Source organism: Brassica oleracea, chromosome C5 (genome assembly GCF_000695525.1).
Source record: "Brassica oleracea var. oleracea cultivar TO1000 chromosome C5, BOL, whole genome shotgun sequence".
Classification (NCBI taxonomy): domain Eukaryota; kingdom Viridiplantae; phylum Streptophyta; class Magnoliopsida; order Brassicales; family Brassicaceae; genus Brassica; species Brassica oleracea.
The window spans coordinates 18,792,524-18,814,090 of NC_027752.1; the positions used below are offsets into that span (position 1 = coordinate 18,792,524).

Consider the following 21,567-nt stretch of genomic DNA (forward strand, 5'->3'; position numbering starts at 1 on the left):
ATGCATATATGAATCATATCATGAATCCATTAGATGTTACAATTTTCATGTGGCGAAAAGCAAATTTTTGTGAAAATACATATAAAACTTGTTGTGACATAAATAAACACATATAAAGCTTGAAATAGTTTTTATATTTCTCTACAAATAATCTCGGTATAAGTGATATAAGTACATAAAATTAAAGCAAACTGGACTCAAAAATTAACAAAAATAGGATATGATGTATTTTTGGGTTTGATGATGCAAAAATAAAAAAAAGAGAGAGGGTTGGTGGTATAAAGGGAGTCACTGTCGTAAGGATGTCGAGTGTAAAGGTGAAAGACCTCCTCCGTTCGTTTGCTTTGCGTCATGGAAGAAAATTCGTGCGATGTATGTTTCTCCTTTTTCTTAGGGTTCAAATTGATTACGCAAACTATTATACATCACATGTACCAAAAACTATTAATATACATATATATCAACCTACAACTTAGGACAAGTGGACAAAGAAGAAGCAAGAAATCAAGAACCGTATCAGAAAAACGAGGTCAATAAAAACGAAGACATTGTTTGTCTTTTTCTATAAAAGATCGATAGTGAACATGGAATGACAAATACAAAGTATCCTAACTTGAGTAAAAAGAACACAAGCCGGCCACAAACACCCAATGGATTCAGAGTCTCCTTCCACAATATATATTTAGACGTGTTTATGGTAAGTTGCTTATAGATTCTATCCGAGCTAAATCGAAAGCAAGTGATACAGCACGAACGTATAAGCTTATGATTTATTAATTAGTACATCTTTCTATCCTTAATGTTCTCGAATAATGGGCTTTTTATGAATACGGTAGATTAGAAGGCCTAGGCCCACGAAAAGCGAAGCGGGAGAGAGAAACCCTAAAGCCTCATCAGTCGTCTGCTTTTATATAAAAGGAAAACCTCAAGAATCTCTTGCATACACCAAAAAAAGAAAACTAAAGATGGCTTGAATAAGCTAATTTCATTGCAGCAATCTCTGTTTATCCTGCTTGGATTATTATTATGTCTAGGAATCTTATTAGCTAAGTTATGGTGTTGTAGATGCCCTTTGTACGTGTAGGAGAAAGTGATGATAAGGAATTGTCGCCCCAGTCTTATTTGCATCCATTGCGATGGTTGCAACATGGTGATTGACTATTTTCGTCTGATTTTCTAATATTTTCAAAGATGTCTAAATAGTGTCTTGTTTTAATGATTTAGTACTGTGGATATGATGAAAAGGCATAATTGTTTTGTGACACCCAGTCTGATCTGCTTCTGCAGTATGAGTGATTTGCCATGTCTTCTGATCCTTTTTTCAATAATACAATTCGTGTTTTTATCTTCTTTTTATGTCTTTGTGTGGAAAGAGGACGAATGAGGATGATTATTATAACCATTACGTCTGCAAATCTGAACTACAGTGTAGATTCATAGACATGCACTACCATCTGACCTCTTTTCTAACTTGTTTTTGTTTTTGAGTTTTCAAACCCTCTTTTTGTTGGTTTACTGCAACCAATGATGAATAAAATCGTCCATATTTAATGATAATCCCATGATTATTAATCACTAGATCACCATCTTTCGGCTGAGGTTGCAGTCTACTCTTCAAATGTTTTTCCTTAGAGAAATTGCTAATGATATCTGTTTATAAATACAGCGCCTGTTGTTTTTTCCCTTTTTTACTTCTTTCTTTTGTTAAGTTTTCTTTTGCAGGGTAATTGGGTTCTTTATTAATATTATGAGATTGTTTCTTTGACAGAAGTTGTTTTGTATATGAATTCGTTCTAGGATGGTTAAACCTTGTGTTGATGTCTAGTGATGATCTCTCGTTCTCTTGTGATCAATATTGAAAGAAGCGATGGCACACAAGCTTAATTAATTGTCTTGTTTGCAACGGTTCTTCAGCCACTATAGACGCTCTAATATATAATATTGTTCGACTACATAAGTCTGGTGATCTCTGGCAAAGACGATACAAAGACAAGCAACGACAATACTATTATGTTCGTTTTTGGTTCTTCCAACACAAAGTCAAGCATCGATCAGTCTTTATTGATGTTAGCAAAGCCTTCCTTTCCGGTATCTTCATCATTTATATTGATATACCAATTTAATGTGATACGCCAAGACTACATCATCGAATGGCCAAGCTACTTGCGGAAAAATAAAGCTAATTTTATTCTTGTACATCACGAAACAACCCTTTACGGATAGCAAAAAAAAAATTAAAGAAAAGATTCCTGAATATCTATTTCTTTTTTTTTTGGGGTCAAAATATCTATTTCTTTCATCTGCAGCAATACCAGACATAACGCATTATCCTGTTGAATACACTTTCTGATCACAAGGTTTTAGGCCCGTAACGAATTATATCTGCCAACCAACCTTAGGACGATTCAACTCATATAGTTAGAAGACATGATCATGTGGTGTTGGTATGAAAGCTACATAAACAAATATGACAAGAATTTGGTACAAGACTAATGAAAAATGCAAGAGGTTGTTGCCCTTATATTATACACAACTTTTTTCTTTGAGAAGTTGTATATACAAGAGAAGTAAAAAATACCAAATTCATGCTTCTTTACTTGCATAATTGGTTGAGGTTAGTTTGTAGATCTATCAGCTAAATCAATTGTGAGTCAAAAAAAAAAGTAGGCCAAATAGTTATTAGGGTACAACAAATGTGGTTACCAATGATCAGAGAAAGAGATACATTTATTGAAAACTTCTGAGAGATGCATAAGGACGATTGATTGAAAACTCTAACCTTGTTACCAGTTCATTTTTTTTTGTTTACAATGAAAGTTTATTTTGATGAGACAGAAGTCTAAAAGAAAGGGAAAAAGAATGGTTTATATTTCTGAAATAATCTTTGATAATCTAAGATAATTAAATTCTTACAAACGCAGAAATTGCTACACACTAGCTCTCTAAAATACAAACAGTTGTTCTTGTTGTTCAAAAGTGCATGGTAAAGAACATCTAGCACTAGAGATTGACATTAACAGAGCTCTTTCTGTATCTCCATCCATTCGTAGTTCGATCAATTTGATCAGATACTCTAAGAAAACCGAATCAAAAGGCAAGGTGATTGGTCCGCCTGATGGGAGGCCAAACTCTTCTTCAGATATCTTAAAGAGCTCTTGGAAAATAGAGTTGCTCAGGTAACTTAACGGAAAAGCAAAGCGTGCTTTATCCGCCGTGTAAACAACAAAGCAACCCTTTTCTACTGCGGTTGAGCTGCTAGTAGATGTACTTGATCTTTGGAATGAGATTCTTTTCCTGTGGAGGGCTGCTCTTTGTTGCCATTTCTTGGCCATCTTGAGTAGCTTCTTTGTGTTGATCATTATTTTCAGGGAAATGACTTGCTTTAATCAAAAAGCACAAGAGATTTGTAACTTGTGCTGTATAGCTCTTTTTGAATGCAATGTATATTGATGAGTAATCCCATAGGATTGTTGTATATATATATATAAAGAGAAGCTAGAGTTTAGAAAAACTCAGAGATACCAAACCAAACATAACACATGTTTCTGTCTCTGTTGTATGTGAACATAAAGGGTCCCAAGTTAGTAATCAATCTTGTATGATCATCAACTTGTGGACTAAAACATCTTCTGAAAAGACATGACCATGTCATTAAATTTTTAGATGCATATACGTGCAAGTGAATGAAAGATGTAGAACTTGTAGGCCCGTTGATGTCCTCAGAGAATTTAAAACCATAAACCTGCAAAATTTCAGTGGTTATGGTTAATTCTAGTCATTTAATATTAAATTCCTTAAAAGTCAGGAGAATTTATTTGGCTTTTAACCGATAAGCTTCAAAACCAATGGTGTTGTCAGAATTTTGGTAATGAGTAAAAAGCCAAATAAATTCTCCTGACTTTTGGTAATTTATTTGGCTTTTTACTCATTACCAAAAAGCCAAATATTTACCAAAAGTCTATACTAAAAACAATTGTATGTTCTTGTTACCACATCCACATGTCTTACTTGGAGACAAGAGCCGCTAGCGCAACCATAAAGACCAAACTCATGCTTCTGTATAGATTATATGTGCGCTAAGTAAAAAGTAATCTAAATCCGAAAAATAGAAAAGGGACTAAACTATGTTTTAGTGCGCAGCACATGACCGGTGAAAAAGAAACAAGAAAATGATGACCATGTAGATAAGTCCACAGATTAAACGTCCAAAATTCAACTACTCTTTTAATAATTCTTATTTCTTGGGTACAGATTAAGTTCATATCATAGGAACGCATCTTTCCTATAAACAGCTGCACCATTTCTGAGACCCAAAGTTTTCATAGTTAGGTATTTCTTAGTGAAGTATCTTAGAAGATTTTCTTTACAACTTTATATCAAAGCATGAACACACGTGATATTAAAGTTGTTTTGCAATAGAAGTTGATTTTGATGGAAGTTAGCTCCTCCCTCTCTCTAACTCCAGCAAGACTCCATCTTCATCTTCTCCGATCTGCTCCGGCGGCTGTCAGCCGGGCGCGTGGCTGCCGGAGGCTCTCTTCTCTCACCATCTTCTTTGTGCTTTGCTCCGTTTTCACCTCTCTCTCCAAGCCGTCGATATACTAGGCGCTCTGGAAGGAGCTCTGCCGCGGGGTCTCTAATCTTCTCCGGAGGGGTTGGATCCGTGGTTGGTTGACTTCGATCTGGAGTTCCTGTGAGGTGGTGAGGGTTTGTGGTAAGGCGAAGTCGGCGTTTAGGGCTTGGCTCAGGCGGATCTTGATTTTAACTTGTAGGTCCCGTCGGCGTTCTCGAGCTGGAGGCGTATGGAAGTTCAGAGGTCTCTCTCCCCCAGTTGATTCGAACAGTGCTCTTCGTTGTGGAGAGGAGGGAGGAGGTCACCTTTCACTGTCGGCTTGTGGTCTTGTCGAACGGTTAAGGGTTTTGTCTCTCGCTCAGGGGAGGCGGTTGTTGTTCGTCGCCGGCGCGACCATGGCCGTGTGGTGACTACACTTCTATGGGGTTATCGTGCGTAGCTGAGGGTGATTTCCGGTGTCCTGTCGTCTATGGCTGTGCTCCGCTCACTTTGAAGCTGCTCTTCCTTTGCACCTATGTCTCCATTTCATCAATTTGTGATTTGTCTTGACCTTCTATGGTCGGATTTGTTCAGGTCCTGTTTTTGGTTTATCCTCGTTTCTCCTCCATCGAGGTATTCACCAGAAGCGCATGGAAGACCCGTACGGGTTCTCTGTACGGGAGTTAGGATTCGCCGGTTAATCCAGGCTGGGTCAGTTTGGGTCTGGCTGGTGATGTGGAGACCTTGCTTCAGATTCCGTCATCCCAGTGTGAGGAAGGACGCGATCGTGTCGTCTACCTCGCAGGCGGTTCTTTTCTTCTTTGCAGGTTCTGAAGATTGCAGTTTGATGTTGTTTCCTTCTCAGCCCGTTTTTTTAGGTAGTTGGTTCGATGGCGGCAGTAGCGAGTGCTTGCTTCTTAGGGCTGCGTTTCAGGCGCTGTGTGGCGTTTCATACATTCCCGGCTTTGGTGGCATTTGCAAGGCATCGTGGTAAGTATTTGGAACAATCCCTTATTGCTCCTCTTGTGCTTCAAAGACAGTGACGGTTATAAGCTTCGTGGAGTTCATCGGAATCCAGCTACTCCGAAGGCGACATGGGGAGTCCCGGTATCCGAGGCAACGAGGAGAACCTCACCGTCACGCGATCATCGTCAATGGTTGAGAACAGAAACCGATTCCAAAGAATTTTGAAAAATGGTTTAGCGGAATGTGCCGGGTTTAATTGGCGGACCAAGCTAGGTTGTAATATTTTGACTTTGGTGTTTTGTTCAAAGCAGGTTTGTAACCGGATCTGAATTTCTGATTATTCAGGTCGATTTTATATATATAATTATGTAAAAAAAAAAGAAGTAACTTTCAACCAAAAAAAAAAAAAAAGTTGATTTTGATGAGAAGAGATGAAGATAATAATGTTTATTTCTGTGCCTATATAATACAGAAACTGCTACACTCTAAAATACAAGCAAATGTTGACAACTACTTTGATCTTGTAGTTGCAAAGAGCATTGCCAAGAACATCTAGCACTAGAGATTGACATTAACAAAGCCTTTTCTGTATCTTCATCCATTCGTCGCTGGACCAATTTGATAAGATACTCCAAGAAAACAGAATCGAATGGCAATGTAATTGGTCCTTCGGTGGGGAGGCCGAACTCTTCTTCAGAGATTTTCAAGAGTACTTGGAAAACAGAGTTGCTCAGGTAACTTATTGGAAAAGTAAAGCGGGCTTTGTCCGCCGTATAAACCACAAAGCAACCCTTATCTAATGACGTTGAGCTGCTACCACCAGAATTCGACCTCTGAAATGAGATCCTTTTCCTGTGGAGGGCTGCTCTTTGTTGCCATTTCTTGACCATCTTGATTAGCTTCTTTGTGTTCATTATCATTTTCTAAAAAATATTTAATCCAAAAAGTAAGAAGGAGAAAGAAAGAGAACAGATTTGTAAGTTCTGATGTAGAGCTCTATGTGATTCTGTGAATGATAGTTATGACAGAAATGAATGATGGAAAATACCATTGCCTTGTTTCATTTTATAGGAGGAGAAACTATTAGTTTTGACAGGCTTTATGACAAGCTCCTCAGAAACCTAACCAGACACAGCACATGCCTATGTTTCTACTCTATCTGATCTATGATGGTCCCAAGTTGGCATAATCAATTGTATGTGCAAAACAAATTGTGGACTATAAAGCTTATGGTGAGAAGACATGATCATGCGGGAATGAAAGCTATGTATTTATATAACAAGATACAATATATATATATATACTTACAACAGAAGTTGAGAACTTGTATATATACAAGAGAAGCCAAAAACTACCAGACTCATGCTTTTTTACACCGTTTTTTATTAGCATAAGGGGTCCCATGTTGGTTAGTAGATCTAATAGAACGTGATCACAAAAATATTAGGTCAAGTAATTATTAGGGGACAACAAATCTTTGGTGAAATCAGGGACAAAGTTGTGATCAGAGAAATAGACAGACGCAAAGAAATACATGTGTTGTTTGAATCAAAGATGAATATCCTTATGAAATGTCTCTATCAGTTCTTGCACATTTAAAGATATTCATAGAGAAATACTTTAGGATAAGTGTAGCATCCCCGTCCTGCAGTCTAAGCTGGATCAGTCCAAGGTCGAGTATTAGTTGGATTGATCAGACGAACAATGCATGTGCAACATATCGTCTGAATAGTATTGGTCGGATTAAGACAATACTGTAGGTCGGGACATAGCAATTGAGCTTTGTCGAACTAAGCTGGTCGGATTCAGACAAGGTAATTGGACTTGTCTTTCGAGAGTAGTTAGTCGGTCTATGGACTGATTAATATACGTTCTGGCGGGAACGGACTGAGCTAAACATGTACTGATTGCCTAAGAAAATAGGCGGGAGCAGTTATTAGGACGGTTACCTGAGCGGTTACTGGATGAATTAACCGACCTGGACGGTTACAGAATTGCCTTAAAACTGTCACTTGGCAGTTGGGCCGAGGGAAAGAAACTGCTGCAGACAGTTATTCTTGACTGAGCGCGGGAGAAGTTGATAAGCGGTTAGGGGTGGTTAAGGCCAAGGGGTAACTGCCCAAACTCCTTTTATTCTGATTTCCGCGGTCAGAAAGGGGGACACGATTACTGGAACAGAAAGACAGCGACAAAAAAATAGAGAGAACAACAGTGAGAGAAAGAGGAGAATCTGATCGAGAGAGACTGAGTCCACGGAGATGGGCCGATCGGGTCATAATTCGACTGTCCGAGAGTCGAGCGATAGTGCGTGCGGCTTAGTCTGAGTCATTAAAGGTGAGCCGCGTACTGAGTGATCGAACATGATGGTTCACGATGTGCTTACTGCAATATACGGTGGTTACAGTCCATGGGACCGTGCACAAGCCACATAAAAGGGGTTATCGGCTTAGTATGTACTGACAAGAGTCGTATACTGATGGAACACATCGAATACTGGAAGATCGGCATTTACGTTCAATGGTGGTGCGGTCGCAAATCGTTCTGAATGAGTCTGAGATCAACTGGAATGGCAGTCTGGGTGTTGTCCGATGGATCGCAGGTCCAAGAGGGTCTGGTTCGGTGGAGTCTGGATCGGTTACATACGGGGTCAAGTTATGTTGGTTGTGCTGATGGCGTATGAGACGAGGTGGGAATATATATGTTCAGTGCGAGGCGATTATCGGCTGGATGGGTGTGGATCGTGATACTGGGGGTTAAGACTCGGATCGAGTCTTAGCGTTGTGTACCGACTATGGTGTAGGCCGAGTTTTGAGGGATTGGCTGGTAACTTTTCATTGCGGACTGAGTGTTGACTGGACCGAGAGTTGTACTGGATGGATGCGTGTTGTTACTGATTGGATCTGGGGCTGTAGAGCCGAGTGTGTGCTGTCTGATCAAGATATGATCAGCGACTGGTTCTGGGACGCTAGCAAGGCTGGCACACTATCTGTACTGGATGGCTAGTCGGAGACCAAGCCGTCTCTCATGTCTACTTGGTCATGTGGGGATGGTTGGTTGAGTGACTAAGGAAGAATGTGATACGGTTTAGTATTCTGATTGAGCTGGCTGGATACGACGGATGGGAAAGCATGGAGATAGCTAGGATGGAGTGTACGGATGAACTTGCAGACAACAAAGCACTGAGGCAGTAAGGTACATGTTTATTATACTGTCAGACTTAGTGAGTTGCTAGGATGTTGGTTAGACGACTTAGCGAACACTGGGAACGGAACTGAACCTCTGAGAGTAAAATTGGATAAAAATCTCAAGTTAGGGAAAATCGGGAATGGATCATGTTTGGTCGAGGAAAGTGAAATGAGGACGTACCGGCGGTAAGGGAAACCGAGTCGAGGCCTCACAATAAGCCTAAAAAGTTTTTTTTTATCACAAATATAACACACAAGGGTCCAAAGCTATAAGTATGGGTCATTTTATCGAGCTCGGGCCTTGGACCTTCGTAGATCCTTTGTCTTCTTGCGTGCCTGAAAGTCACTGCACCGGGTTTGGAAACGGGGTGAAATCTTACTTTACTTTAGATATACCATTACCACATAAGAACTCTGATGGTTACATTCCTCATTTGGGTGACGAGCTTGGATATCCCCTTGAAGTTAGAAAACACAATGTTAACCAGAAACAACAAGCAAAAAAGCAGCCTCTCCGTAGTAAGCTCATGAATTATGCAAGAGGAAGGTGGAACCCACTCATAAATCCTTCGTCACCAATTTCAGGTGCCACGAGCAAATTTCAACGGGTGAAACTAGCTAATCACTAGCGTTGCCGGACTGAATTTCTGAGCTTCGATGGTAGAATCCTTAGGTGATTAGATCAGTTTAGGTCTTTCCTTTTTTATCTTCTCAGTTTTTGGGGTGATCGCAGATCCTATACATTGAGCCCTGTATATGAGGCTGCCACTAGGACCATAGACGAGAATGCACCTACAACTACAACAAAGGCTGATACTGAAGAAGTAGATAGCCGAGAAGTGGTTCTCCCAGGACTGAATCTTCTCTATGTTGGTTCAGAGTTGCATCCTTTTGACATTGGTGCTTGCCTTCAGGCTCGTCAACTAGTTGCTCAGATAGCCGATGCTACTGATGCATCTGCAATCCTCTCCCCATAGTAGTAAACTACCACAAAGACTATCCAAACTTTTCATAGGTCATCAAGTGAAATGTGAAATATTTTGATTGAAATCTTGAATCTTATTCAAAGTTTTAATAGTCAGTTGTAATACTTCTGAGCAGTCCTTTTGCATCCGCATATAGTTTGGTTTCACAAATTCATGACCAAATAATTTTGGTTTGGTTTGATGTGAATTTTGTTTAATGTTGATGCAAATCTAAAATTCTAAGACATGCACTATTCCATCTTTATACAAAGTATTTGGAGTAGCTACTACTTGTACTAATTAAGTATATGGAGTTGCTACTATTTGTAGCAATAACAGTAGCTTGATAACTTTTGCAAATATTATAAACAGAATTACTCTGAAACTTTGTCATATATAATCTGAAATGAGAAACTTCAGACATGTTCTACATATTACACAACAAATAAAAACAAAAAGACAAATCACAACTACACATTTCTTCTCAGCTTTTACTCTGAGTTAGATTCATCAATGTAGTAGTCACTTCTTGACAACAGACTGAACTTGTACAAGCAACTGACTTGATTGCGGATGAAATCACTCCCAAGATTTTCTAACTCAGTGTGATATTTAAGATGATCATCGAAATAAACGGTTTTTACCATCTGATGTATGGCAAATCGAGCGGCTAGCCACTGGCTTGCAATGTCAATGTTCCTATGATCGATCTGTCTCTTTTCTTGCACTTTCTCTCGCGCCTTTGCTATCAAGTCTTTCAAACTGTGGTCTTGAGTCTCAGTCTTGTCACCTGGTTTTGTTGTAATAACCTTGGACTTCCTCTTTGTAACATGAAGGGTCGTAAAAGCTTGCACCGGTTCTGTAAACTTAGACTCCAGAGGAGCTTCCACGGTCTTCTTTTGTCTCTTCTCTGGTGGTTTTTCTTCATCAGAATGTTTGCGTTTCTTCGTAGTCTCCATAACAACGTCGCACCTTTCTTAGCCATCTCGTCTCAACTTAGGGTTTATGTGTAAGAAGGAGGAAATGGTTGATTTGCACCCAACATCTTTAATTTTGTATCTCTGATCTGCCGGGAACTGATATCTGAAATTGCTCGAAGCAATCTCCATCGCTCGTTAATCTTCAAGAAGAATGATCGATTGGAATAGATGGAGATAATGAGAAGAAGAATGATCGTTTTGTTACAAAACCCTAAAGACACCGGAAGGCTACAATTATGGTGGAGTCTTAGGGACCAAGTTACTTTGTTCATGAGTTTTATAGTGTTTGAATCTATCTCACTCCCCTGCGTTGGGCCCACAAGTGTCTAAGCAAATATATTTTGGTATGCTTTAAAAAAAAAACTTTTATCTTGCTTGTTCAATTTTTTTTGGATTCAACTCTTATATTTTTATCTTTATTCTCGTAATTTTTAGTTTATCTTTATTTCAAAAGTTTCGATTACGCTTGTGAAAAAATTTTCCTGTTTCAATTTTGTATTTTTCAAACAAGTATACTTCATACAACATTATAATTTCTATTATATATATCTTTTAATTTTTACCAAAGCTGGAACTGAATTATTTATTTTTTTCAATATAATGATGTGGAATTATTAATTCTATTAATTACATAATTGTTTTTCCCATTTGACATAAATAGAATGAAATACTCATTCCTTCAACCACATTAACATTCCCAAAAAAATAGAAGAAAAACATTTCTAAACATTCCTCTACAATTTTGATTATGAATAAATAAAATGAAAATATTCCATTTTTAAACTAATTCCATTCATCTTATTCCATATATTTTGATTTATTATTATTTTTTCATAATTACCATATACTGCCCTCGTTTTACTAGTTATCACACAAATTTCTCTTTCTACTTAGAAATATTATTTATGTAAATTTATAATTATATATTTTAAGTTTGCATTAGAAATGAAAATCATCTTAGCAGGAGCTTTCCAAAGAAATAGCTTAGACATTTAACAAAGAGTATATTTTTTGGTAAAATATAGCAACCAAATGAAAGTAATCGACAAAATAAACCAATTCTTCAAATAAAAATAGTGAAATAACTTTGAACCATATCTCTATCATAATCTAAGTATAACCATTTGAGTATTTGGGTTGGATACAAAGTCTAACCCAAATAGGTACTGGAGTAGAATAATTGCTAGAAGGACTGAAATGCTAGTTAATAGGGTCAGCTTTGCCTGTGAGTTTGTTTAATAGGTCTGGTTCCCTATGCAGAGATCATGAAGTATTAGCTCGATTCTCTGTTTGAATGAACGGTTATAAAGGCCAAAGGGAAGTCCACATCCGTTGGGATTAAAGTCAAGCTTTGAGAATCCGGAATAAGTGATGCATCATAATACATGGACTCATCATATCTATAGTTCAAATATACAGTATATATAAGTTTGCTGCAGTATTTATAATAAAGATTTCATGGGTGTTTAGGACCAATTCAAAAACTCATAAAAGCTTACACTATTGAGACAATTGTCTTTGTATAAAATTTTCGGCAATGCAAAAAAAAAGATACAAATATTGGACTAATAATACAAGTAAACAATCAACGTGATCATAAAAGAAACAACTTACTCATAAAACTATTTTAAATCTCTCCTGCCTTTGCTATTGCCGATGTAATGGTCTCGACCTCTGTAGGACGCCACCATGACTTCTGAACAGCGAGCACTCCTTCTCCATCTTTGGATTGTGTCATTCTTACATCCCATTTCAGAGATTTCACCATCTTCTCAATTTCTCCTATCGTTTCGCTGTCATCTCTTACTATGAATGTTCCTTGTGGTCTAAGAATCCGGTCCACTTCAGCCATTACCGAAGCCAAGTTGCACCTAAAAAGGTTTTGTTTATACCATATAGTCATCAGATTTTGCAATCATAAATATCAAAAAGGCCACAGAGATATGTGAGTGTACTGTATATATACATACCTCTTCTTGAGTGAAGAGAAAAGATGATCAGCATGAAGGAGGTCGTAAGTTCGAGGGTAAGTGCTGAATGATTCACACCAGTCATGGTAGATTCCAAACAAACCACGTTCATATATAATTGGAAGCGTATCTGGTGAGTCGATAGGAACTACATTCATCACCCACAGCTTCAGATCCTTCAAAGCAGCAGCAAAACTGAAACCAAGAGAGAGAGAGAGAGAGAGAGAGATAAATATATCATTTAGTAACGAATAAATGGAGACAATTTTGTACTGGTGAAAGATATTTTTTCAAAAGTTACCCTCCATATACAGCTCTCATGTCCATCACATTTCTCACATTGGACCAATCGATTCCCATACCGTTGAGGTATGACTTTGAAACAATAGTCTTCCAACGTTCATGGTCTGCCGTGAAATCCTCTTGTGCAGGTTTTCCATATACACCTTCCTTAGAATCCAACCACTGAGGAACTGTCTCTACTCTCTGTGGCCATCTTTCAGGCCAAACTGCCCCACGTTTTGACGAATCTTCCGTCACTTTGTGCATACATGCCTCAAGTGGAACATTCCTGCATCAAACAACACACATGACTTAGCAAAAGAGTTCCATTGCATGACTAGTTAGTTAGTTGTGAATAAACTACCAAGCGGCATTTTGATCATCAGAGTCTTTGCATAGAGGTGGCTCTTCTTGAGATCTTTTGTTGTAGCATTCATTAGTCATTGGCTTTTGGTAAACGGCAGCACTCACTTCATTCAGTTCATCTTTCTTAATCGTCTTTAGCTCCCAGCACATTGCCTTTGTGAGTTTCGACATTGCTACAAAACAGAGAAAATCATCTCACAAGTTAGTTAAGAACCAATTGCATTACAGCTTATATTCATATCCAAAAACAAAATTTCCAAACCTTTCCATATGCCAACGTCTTCTTCGGTCTTCCTGTAAACAGGAGTCGCCGACCAGACAAAGAACCCACCTGGCCTCAATGCACGGTTCAATTCCAAAAGTAGTTTACCACCTTCAATATGCCAAGGGACTCTACAGCGAGCACAGTGGATAAGGTCGAAAACAGATCCTGGGAAAGGCAATCTCTTGGTTCCCATAACGTTTGACATTGCAGGGATACCACGTTCCAAAGCAAACTGCACCTGCGCCTCGTGTTCATCTTTGGGAGCAAACGACAAAGCAAGCACATCTCTGTCAAAAAGATACCCTCCGAAGCTAGCAACACCACACCCAACATCCAATATAACACGGGTTCTGTTTCCCCAAGCAATATCAGGATATGACTGCAACCAATTACACAAATCAATGTTAATAGTCAATGAGAAAGTTGTGTAGACATTGAAGGAATAAAGTGTACCTCTTGGAGGAAATCGATGTAGTGAAGAGCACCGTTCTTGAACTGGGTACCACCACCAGGGAATGTCAGGTATTCACCACTCATCTTCACCCAGTTTTGATGTCCTTTGACTTCTGCAAGCTTCATGTGAGGAACATTGTTGTACCAGATCTGTGTGGCAAAACACACAACAACATCAAGTATTAATGACAAATAAACATAAAGGAGGTACTCAAGAAGCTTTACCTTTTCTCTGCTCTTAGGCCATTTGATGGATCTCTTATAACCTTCGGGAAGAGGAACAAGGCAGCTTGGAGACTCCTCGGGACAATGCCTCTCACGATGTTCATAATGCTTTCTGGCAAGCTTCCTGATAGCTTGCCAATTGTCAAGGCAAGGGATGTAGTCTGGTCCAGCTGTCACATTGCAGACTTTCCATTTGATTGAGGAGACTTGAGCTTTCTTCTCGTTCTGCGACTCAACCAATTGGGTGGACCAAGCTCCACTTCCTGTGCTTGACTCCTTTGTGATTTCAGCCTGGTCACCAGCTGGGAAGACATCCTTGCTCTTCTCAGTGTTCTCTTCAGTTTCTTCAGTCTTTTTCTCGGTGTTTTCTTCAGCATTCTCCTCGGATTTGTTTTCTTCTGAGCTCTCTTCAAGTTGTGTCTTGTCCTTTTGCTTCGTTTCATCGCTTTCTGATTCTGTCTCTTTCTCACCCTCCCCATCTTTTCTATCCCCTTCACCGTTTTTGTCTTCAAATTCCTTTTTCTCCTCAGCCTGCTCCGTTTTCTCAGGCTCAGGCTTCTCTTCGTTGCTCTCGGTCACAACTTCCTTTTCCTCGGTCTTTTCATCCGGAAAACTCTTGGAGGCTTCTTCGTTAGTGGAATCAGTCTTGGTGGTAGTTTCCACATCTTTTGTAGTCTGGCTTGAAGAGAAGTCAATGGACTCGGTAGGGGCAGACCAGGAAGACATGAACATCCAAGCTCCAACCATAGAGAGAGAAACGATCAAAACTATGGTAATGGTTAAGCCATAGCCTGATGATTTCTTCCCGTCTACACGAGAATATTTCCCCATCGCCATGTTCTTAGACCCACGGCACGATCCCTAGTCACACGCACCTGCAAAACACAAAGAGAATACAATTGACTTATTAGAAGAAGAAGAAGCAAGGGAAGATCTAAAATGATGTTGGGGTTCCTACGACTAATAATGACTCTACTAGATCTCGTTTCTTTAGGCTTCAATTTCTGAGCTTTTATCTTATGATAATAATATGATATTATAGAACACAGAGCAAGGATGACATGTGACTAAAGATCTATAAATCAACAAGAGCACTCGGATGTATAACTTGAGTGAAGAGATCAAACATTATCCCAAAACCAAAATCGTAATACTTTATTCAACAATTCTGAGTTCTGAGCTTAATCACATGACAATATGATACCACAGAACACAAATGACTAAAGATCTAAAAATCCAACTAACCCAAGAGCAAACAGAAAGTAAAACAAAGATGAAGCATTTACAGAAGCAAGAACATAAAGAAAACGGAGTTGCTGTAAATACCAGAGAAAGGGTGTTGGCAGCTTCAGATCTCTCCCAACTTTACGAGCAGAGAGTAAGAGAAATCTCCAGATCCGGATTAGAGAGTGAATGATCCGCTAGATTTGCTCTTATATATATTCTCAGTGGAGCAAGTCATAGTACTCTCTATACAAATCATACTGGTGTGTTACGGCCTTAATATACCAGAATTGGGATCTGATCTCCACCAACGATTTAATTATTATTTTTTGACTTTCCTCTGTTTTCTTTGAAAAAACAATGATTGAGAAACTTCGTTTTTGAAGATCCACCGACACGGACAGCTAAGCTATCAAGTATGAACGATATTTTTAGTTCACACGCCGTTTTGAATGAGGGAAACAGTTAAAGCTCGTGGTACGGCCCATTAGGCCCATTTTGGTAGGTTTCGTGTTAGCCCATATTGAGAATTTTAGATCGGACTCCGGGTTCAGAACTGTCAAATGGTCCGTGCACCGCCCAATTGGGCTTATGGGCAGTAACGGTATTCTTGTCTAAACAAATCTCCAAGACCAATAGACACCATATTTAAATGGGTATGTCCATAAACATCCAATAATATTTATAACTGTTAATTTTAAATCTAAACTTTTAAAATTATACTTTCTCTCAAAAATTACAAAACTAATTTTTCAACAAAATTATAAAATTTTGGTTACCAAAACCGTAAAATTTTATTTTTCCGCTAAAACTCATAAAATCACATTTTCCCGTCAAAAACGAGAAACTATGATTCCCGTCAAAACCGAGAAAATATATTTTCCGCCAAAACCGAGAAACTATGTTTTCCGCCAAAACCGAGAAATCACATTTTCCCACCGAAACCAAAAAATCACGTATTCCCGATAAAACCGAGAAACTATGTTTTACCCCCAAAGCCGAGTAATCACATTTTCCCACCAAAACCGAAAATCACATTTTCTCGCTGAAACCGAAAAATCACGTTTTCCCGTCAAAACCGAAAAACTATGTTTTCCCGCCAAAACCTATAAATCACATTTTCCCACCAAAACCGTGAAATTATATTTTTCGCAATACCGGAAAATCACATTTTTCGCCAAAACCAATCACGATTTCAGCGAAAAATCAAGTTTTCTTGCAAAAACCGTAAAATTATGTTTTCCCGCAACAAAACTGGAAAATTAAGCTTTCCCCTCAAAACAAAAAAATCACGTTTTTCCCCCGAAACCGAGAAATCACGTTTTCCGCTAAAACCGAGAAATTATATTTTTGCCAAAACCGTGAAATCATGTTTTCTGGTAAAACTAAAAAAATTCCCGCAACAAAACCGTAAATTACCTTTTTCTGCCAAAACTAGGGGTGGGCGTTCGGGTATCCATTCGGGTTCGGTTCGGATCTAATCGGGTTTCGGGTTTTTGGGTTTAAAGATTTCAGCCCCATTCGGGTATTTCTAAATTTCGGTTCGGATCTTTGCGGGTTCGGATCGGGTTCAGATAACCCATTTAAATTATTTTAAAAATTTTAATATTCATTATATGTTTAAAATTTCTCAAAATTCTAAATCAAAATAATATATTACATATAAATTTGTATAATATATGTCAAAATACCTAAAATTAACATATAAATTGGTTTGATTTAAATATTTGGATAGAAAATCAATAGATATTTCAAGCATTTTGGTGTTTCTAATACATTTTAGCTATTTTTTACATTTACTTTTGACTATTTATGTATATTTTCAAGTATTTGAGATAACTTTAAAGTATCTTAAATATTTTGGATGTTTTTAATATATATTAAATCTAAAAATAAGTAATATATTTAGGTATATAAATCTATTTCGGTTACATTCGGATGCCCGATATACTTCGGTTCGGGTCGGGTTCGGTTTCGGTTCTTTAGATACCAAAATTTTGAATCTGTTCGGATAATTAATCAATTTCGGTTCGGGTTTGGTACTACTTTTTCGGATCATATTCGGTTCGGTTCTTCGGATCCGGGTTTTTTGCCCAGCCCGAGCCAAAACCGAGAAATTATATTTTCCGCATAAACCGGAAAATCTATTTTTCGCCAAAACCATAAAATCATGTATTCTTGTAAAATTAAAAAAATATGTTTTCCCAAAACAAAACTCGTTATTAAGGTTTCCCGTCAAAACCGTAAAATTATGTTTTCCCATCAAAATTTTGAAATCACGTTTTCCCGCCAAAATTAATAATTTTCTTGTCAAAATAGTGAAGTTACTAAAATTTTGAATTACGTTTTTCGATAAAACAGTGTTTTCTCGGTAAAATTGTAAAACCTTATTTTTATCAAAATCATGAAAGTATATGATTGTCCATTTGATCTTTGCTCGTTGGACCATAGATCAATTGGTCTTGGCCCATTTATTAATTAGGTGTGTCCATAGTCCCCCGAAAGTGAATTGCACTGGGCTAGGCTATGGACCTCCGGCCCAGTTGACACATCTATCCGGGTTGTTGTCGGATCCATTTAGATCCGATCCGATTCTTGTTGGGTTATATATCAAGGGGTGGGTTTGACTTTTCTGTTCGGTTTCCGAGAATCATCGTCAGATCAGAGAGATTCTGAGAAAGGAAAAAGAAACAAAAAGGAAAGGAGAAATCAGATCTGAAGGAAGGAAGCAGATAACATGTCTGCGATTGTTTGCGGCAGCAAGAGATCTCTGTTCGAGGATTTGTCCGCCGCTTCTTCTTCGCCTCCCGTCTCCAAGAAACTCCGCCGCTTTTCTTCCTCTTCTCCGCCTCGTTTTCCTTCCTCCTCCTCCCTCCTTCTCCATCACCTCGCCGCCCTTTTCCCCGAAATGGATAATCAAGTAAAGTTTCAAACTTTCTTTCTCGGGTTTGCATAGGATTCTTCTTACTTTTCTTGCCTTTTTTTTTAATTAGATTCTTGAGCGGGCAATCGAGGAATGTGGAGATGATCTTGATTCTGCGATTAGATCTTTGAATCAGCTTCGTTTAGAATCTGCTGATAAAAATTCAGAAGAGTCAAAAGTTCAAGGAGGATCAGGGAAGGAGGAAGTCTTGAACTTGGATGGCACCGAGTGGGTTGAGTTATTTGTCAGGGAGATGATGAATGCTTCTGACATGAAAGACGCTAAAGACCGTGCTTCAAGAGCATTACAAGCTTTGGAGAAGTCCATCTACCCACGTGCTGGTTCCGACGCAGCCATGCAGAGCAGTCTCCAACAGGAGAACTCGATGCTGAGGCAGCAGTTGGAAGCTATCGTCCAGGAGAACGGTTTGCTTAAAAGAGCCGTGGTGACGCAACAGAAGCGGCAGAGGGAAACCGAAGATCAAAGCCAGGAGCTGCAGCGTTTGAGGCAGATGGTTACTCAATACCAGGAGCAGCTGAGGACTCTCGAGGTGAACAATTACGCTCTAACGCTTCATCTGAAGCAAGCACAGCAGAACAATAGTTCCATCGCTGGCAGGTACAATCCAGACGTGTTCTAATGTGCTTTGTTAGTCAGAGGAAAGCCTCGGACGTATATCTAATTTGGTTTCAAGTGTTTATTTTATGTTTCTGCTTCTCTGTTGGTTTGTGACTATTTATTTATTGTTATATGAATGTCTGGAATGAATGGTGAAATGGTTGTAGTTGGGGAACAACGATGTCTCCGAAACAGTTTACTTGTATTTTCTTAGATAAGACTTTGAGACATCGCTGATTCTGTAAGGTCACAAGTGTATTCCAGAGAATAAATAAAACACATGTACTTTGAGACATCGCTGATTCTTGTACACCTTTCAATTATTCTCTTACATCTACTCTATAAAGATGCATATGCATTAGTTATCTGAATCAAACGTAAGAACTTGAGTGTTTGTAGAGCTTCTTGGTATTTGTACGACTAAGATTATTTGTACCATGTAGTGTAACAATTTGTTGTCATATAAATGTTTATATAGCTTTCATACCCACAGTCCCATATGATCATCAGATCGTGTCTTCTCAGTTCTCACCATAAAGTTGTATAGTCCACAAGTTGTTTTGCAGATGTAATTTATTTTACCAACTTGGGACAATCATTGATCAGATGGAGTAGAAACATAAGCAGTTACACAACACAAAGACTTTTGCCTAAAGGTAATGATGAACGCAAAGAAGCTCATGAAGATGGCCAGGAAATGGCAGCAGAGAGCAGTCTTGAGCAGGAAAAGATTATCATTTCAAAGATCAAGTCCATCTAGGCCTGGGCATAAATGCCGGAACCCGAAATCCGAACCGAACCGAAAAACCCTATCCGCTATCCGATCTAAAAAGCTTGTATGGTGGTAAGAAACATATGAGAACCTGAAGTGTTATGTATGGTTAGTAAACACTAAAATTTAACTAAATACCTTAAAAACTTAATTAGTTATAAATAAGTATTTTATAAATTTGCTCGTTTAAATAATAAGTCTACTCTAATTTATAAGGTAATGCATATTATTTACAAACATTGTTTGTTTTTATGCTTGATTTAACAGTTTATTGTTATTTTATCATTTTGATGTGTGTTGGATTAATTTCTATTAAATTTAAATGTTTTCTGTATGTTTTGCTTTTAAAATTTTCTTTTAGTTCGGATATATCCGAACCAAATCGATATAACTCATTCCGAACGATATATGGTTACTTTATGGATTTTAGGATGTATTTATTACAAATTAGAACCAAACCCGAAATGCTATTATTTGAACCCGACCCGTACTCAGAGCATCTCCAATGTAAAACTCCATTTTTTCCTTCAAAATGGAGTAAAAGAAAAAATGGAGTAAAATTGTTCCAGCCCAACTTCATATCTCACTACACAATAGAGTAATGAACAAAAAAAATTACTCTTTTTATGGAGTAAACTCCATTAGATATGAAGTTGGGTTGAAATATTTCTTACTCCATACTCCATTTAGAATAAAAAATAAAGTAGGGATGAAGATTCCCTTATAAAATATTAGAATTGAATCTAGGAAGGTGAACCCAAAAACCCGAAATATTCGATCCGAATCCGAATGGGTACCCGCACGAACACCCATGCCTAAGTCCATCTACTAGCAGCTCAACGGCTGTAGAAAAGGGTTGTTTTGTTCATGCTTTCTTTTCCGTTTAGTTACTGAGCAACTCTGTTAGAAGAGTTTGGCCTCCCCAACAAGCAGACCAATCACCTTGCCATTTGATCAAACTACTAATGGATATAGATAAAGAAAGGCCTATGTTAATGTCAATCTCTAGTGCTAGATGTTCTTTACCATGTCTTTACAACAACAACAAGAACAACTGTTTGTATTTTAGACAACTAGTGTGTACCATTTTTTGCATTCCAGTTATTTTTAGATTAGACAGGTTATTTCAAATGTAAAAGCATTATTTCTTTCTCTCTAATAGATTGTCCCATCAATAATGTGGTGAGAAGACACGATCAAGTAAACCAAATTGGCACATTCTGTATGATATAAAGAAGGTTGTGATGACTGTTGGGAGTCATCAATATCTACGTCAGAAAATCCATCATGGACTGCGTCAGGATTTGGTGATGGAAATCAAACAAGATTGAGTAACTTAAACCAAGACAAGGACATCATGTTAGAAAAAGAAAATATCACTTTTATGGAGATATGAAAGTTGGCAGGATCCTGGAAATATTACTTTCATGGAGTTATGGAAGTTGCAAGTATTTTGGAATATTTCCTAATAGGTTTATGGAAAGGGGCGAATGCCCTAATCCGACTAGGTTAACCTAATAGACTCCTACTATATAAGAGGAGCTCGTGTGTACTCTTTCTCCTTTGTCCAAGAAAAGACCTAGCTTGGTTTGTGAGCTTTGGTTGTGAGAGAAAGAGAGGTTCTACATTCTTTGTACTTGAGATTATAGTGGATTGCCTCTTGTCAGGCCCCAGTGGACGTAAACCATTCTAGGTGAACCACTGGGTAAACAATTTCTTGTGTCCATCTTCTATCTTTCCGCATTCTTCTTCCTATCTCTATTATTCTACAAACTCAACTTTCTTACTTACGTCGTCGAGTTCGTCAGAGAGTGTATCAGC

General features: G+C 38.2%; 5 protein-coding genes and 1 long non-coding RNA gene across 6 annotated transcripts; 2 read left to right on the plus strand and 4 right to left on the minus strand.

Moving 5' to 3' along the window:
* Positions 1 to 511: 511 nt before the first annotated feature.
* Positions 512 to 1,743, plus strand: LOC106293524. The gene is made up of 2 exons (XR_001260516.1): positions 512 to 697; positions 837 to 1,743. It is a non-coding gene; the product is annotated as an uncharacterized LOC106293524 (long non-coding RNA).
* A 1,103-nt stretch (positions 1,744 to 2,846) lies between these two features.
* Positions 2,847 to 3,512, minus strand: LOC106293490 (auxin-responsive protein SAUR67-like). Its single transcript, XM_013729168.1, has one exon. It carries the CDS (start codon positions 3,357 to 3,359, stop codon positions 2,943 to 2,945), a length of 417 nt encoding a protein of 138 aa, XP_013584622.1. The 5' UTR covers positions 3,360 to 3,512; the 3' UTR covers positions 2,847 to 2,942.
* Positions 3,513 to 4,197: 685 nt separating this feature from the next.
* Positions 4,198 to 6,562, minus strand: LOC106295698 (auxin-responsive protein SAUR64-like). Its single transcript, XM_013731666.1, has one exon. It carries the CDS (start codon positions 6,436 to 6,438, stop codon positions 6,004 to 6,006), a length of 435 nt encoding a protein of 144 aa, XP_013587120.1. The 5' UTR covers positions 6,439 to 6,562; the 3' UTR covers positions 4,198 to 6,003.
* Positions 6,563 to 10,159: 3,597 nt separating this feature from the next.
* LOC106344700 lies at positions 10,160 to 10,627 on the minus strand. The gene has a single exon (XM_013784019.1). The coding sequence runs from the start codon at positions 10,625 to 10,627 to the stop codon at positions 10,160 to 10,162; it is 468 nt and encodes a 155-aa protein (XP_013639473.1).
* Positions 10,628 to 12,069: 1,442 nt separating this feature from the next.
* LOC106294940 (probable methyltransferase PMT24) lies at positions 12,070 to 15,852 on the minus strand. The gene is made up of 8 exons (XM_013730660.1): positions 15,536 to 15,852; positions 14,210 to 15,084; positions 13,985 to 14,134; positions 13,529 to 13,910; positions 13,265 to 13,439; positions 12,920 to 13,189; positions 12,619 to 12,813; positions 12,070 to 12,519 (listed from the first exon to the last, which is right to left on the minus strand). Exons 2-8 carry the CDS (start codon positions 15,044 to 15,046, stop codon positions 12,276 to 12,278), a joined length of 2,253 nt encoding a protein of 750 aa, XP_013586114.1. The 5' UTR covers positions 15,047 to 15,084; positions 15,536 to 15,852; the 3' UTR covers positions 12,070 to 12,275.
* A 2,219-nt stretch (positions 15,853 to 18,071) lies between these two features.
* Positions 18,072 to 19,269, plus strand: LOC106343801. Its single transcript, XM_013783114.1, has 2 exons — positions 18,072 to 18,353; positions 18,427 to 19,269. Exons 1-2 carry the CDS (start codon positions 18,171 to 18,173, stop codon positions 18,994 to 18,996), a joined length of 753 nt encoding a protein of 250 aa, XP_013638568.1. The 5' UTR covers positions 18,072 to 18,170; the 3' UTR covers positions 18,997 to 19,269.
* Positions 19,270 to 21,567: the final 2,298 nt, after the last annotated feature.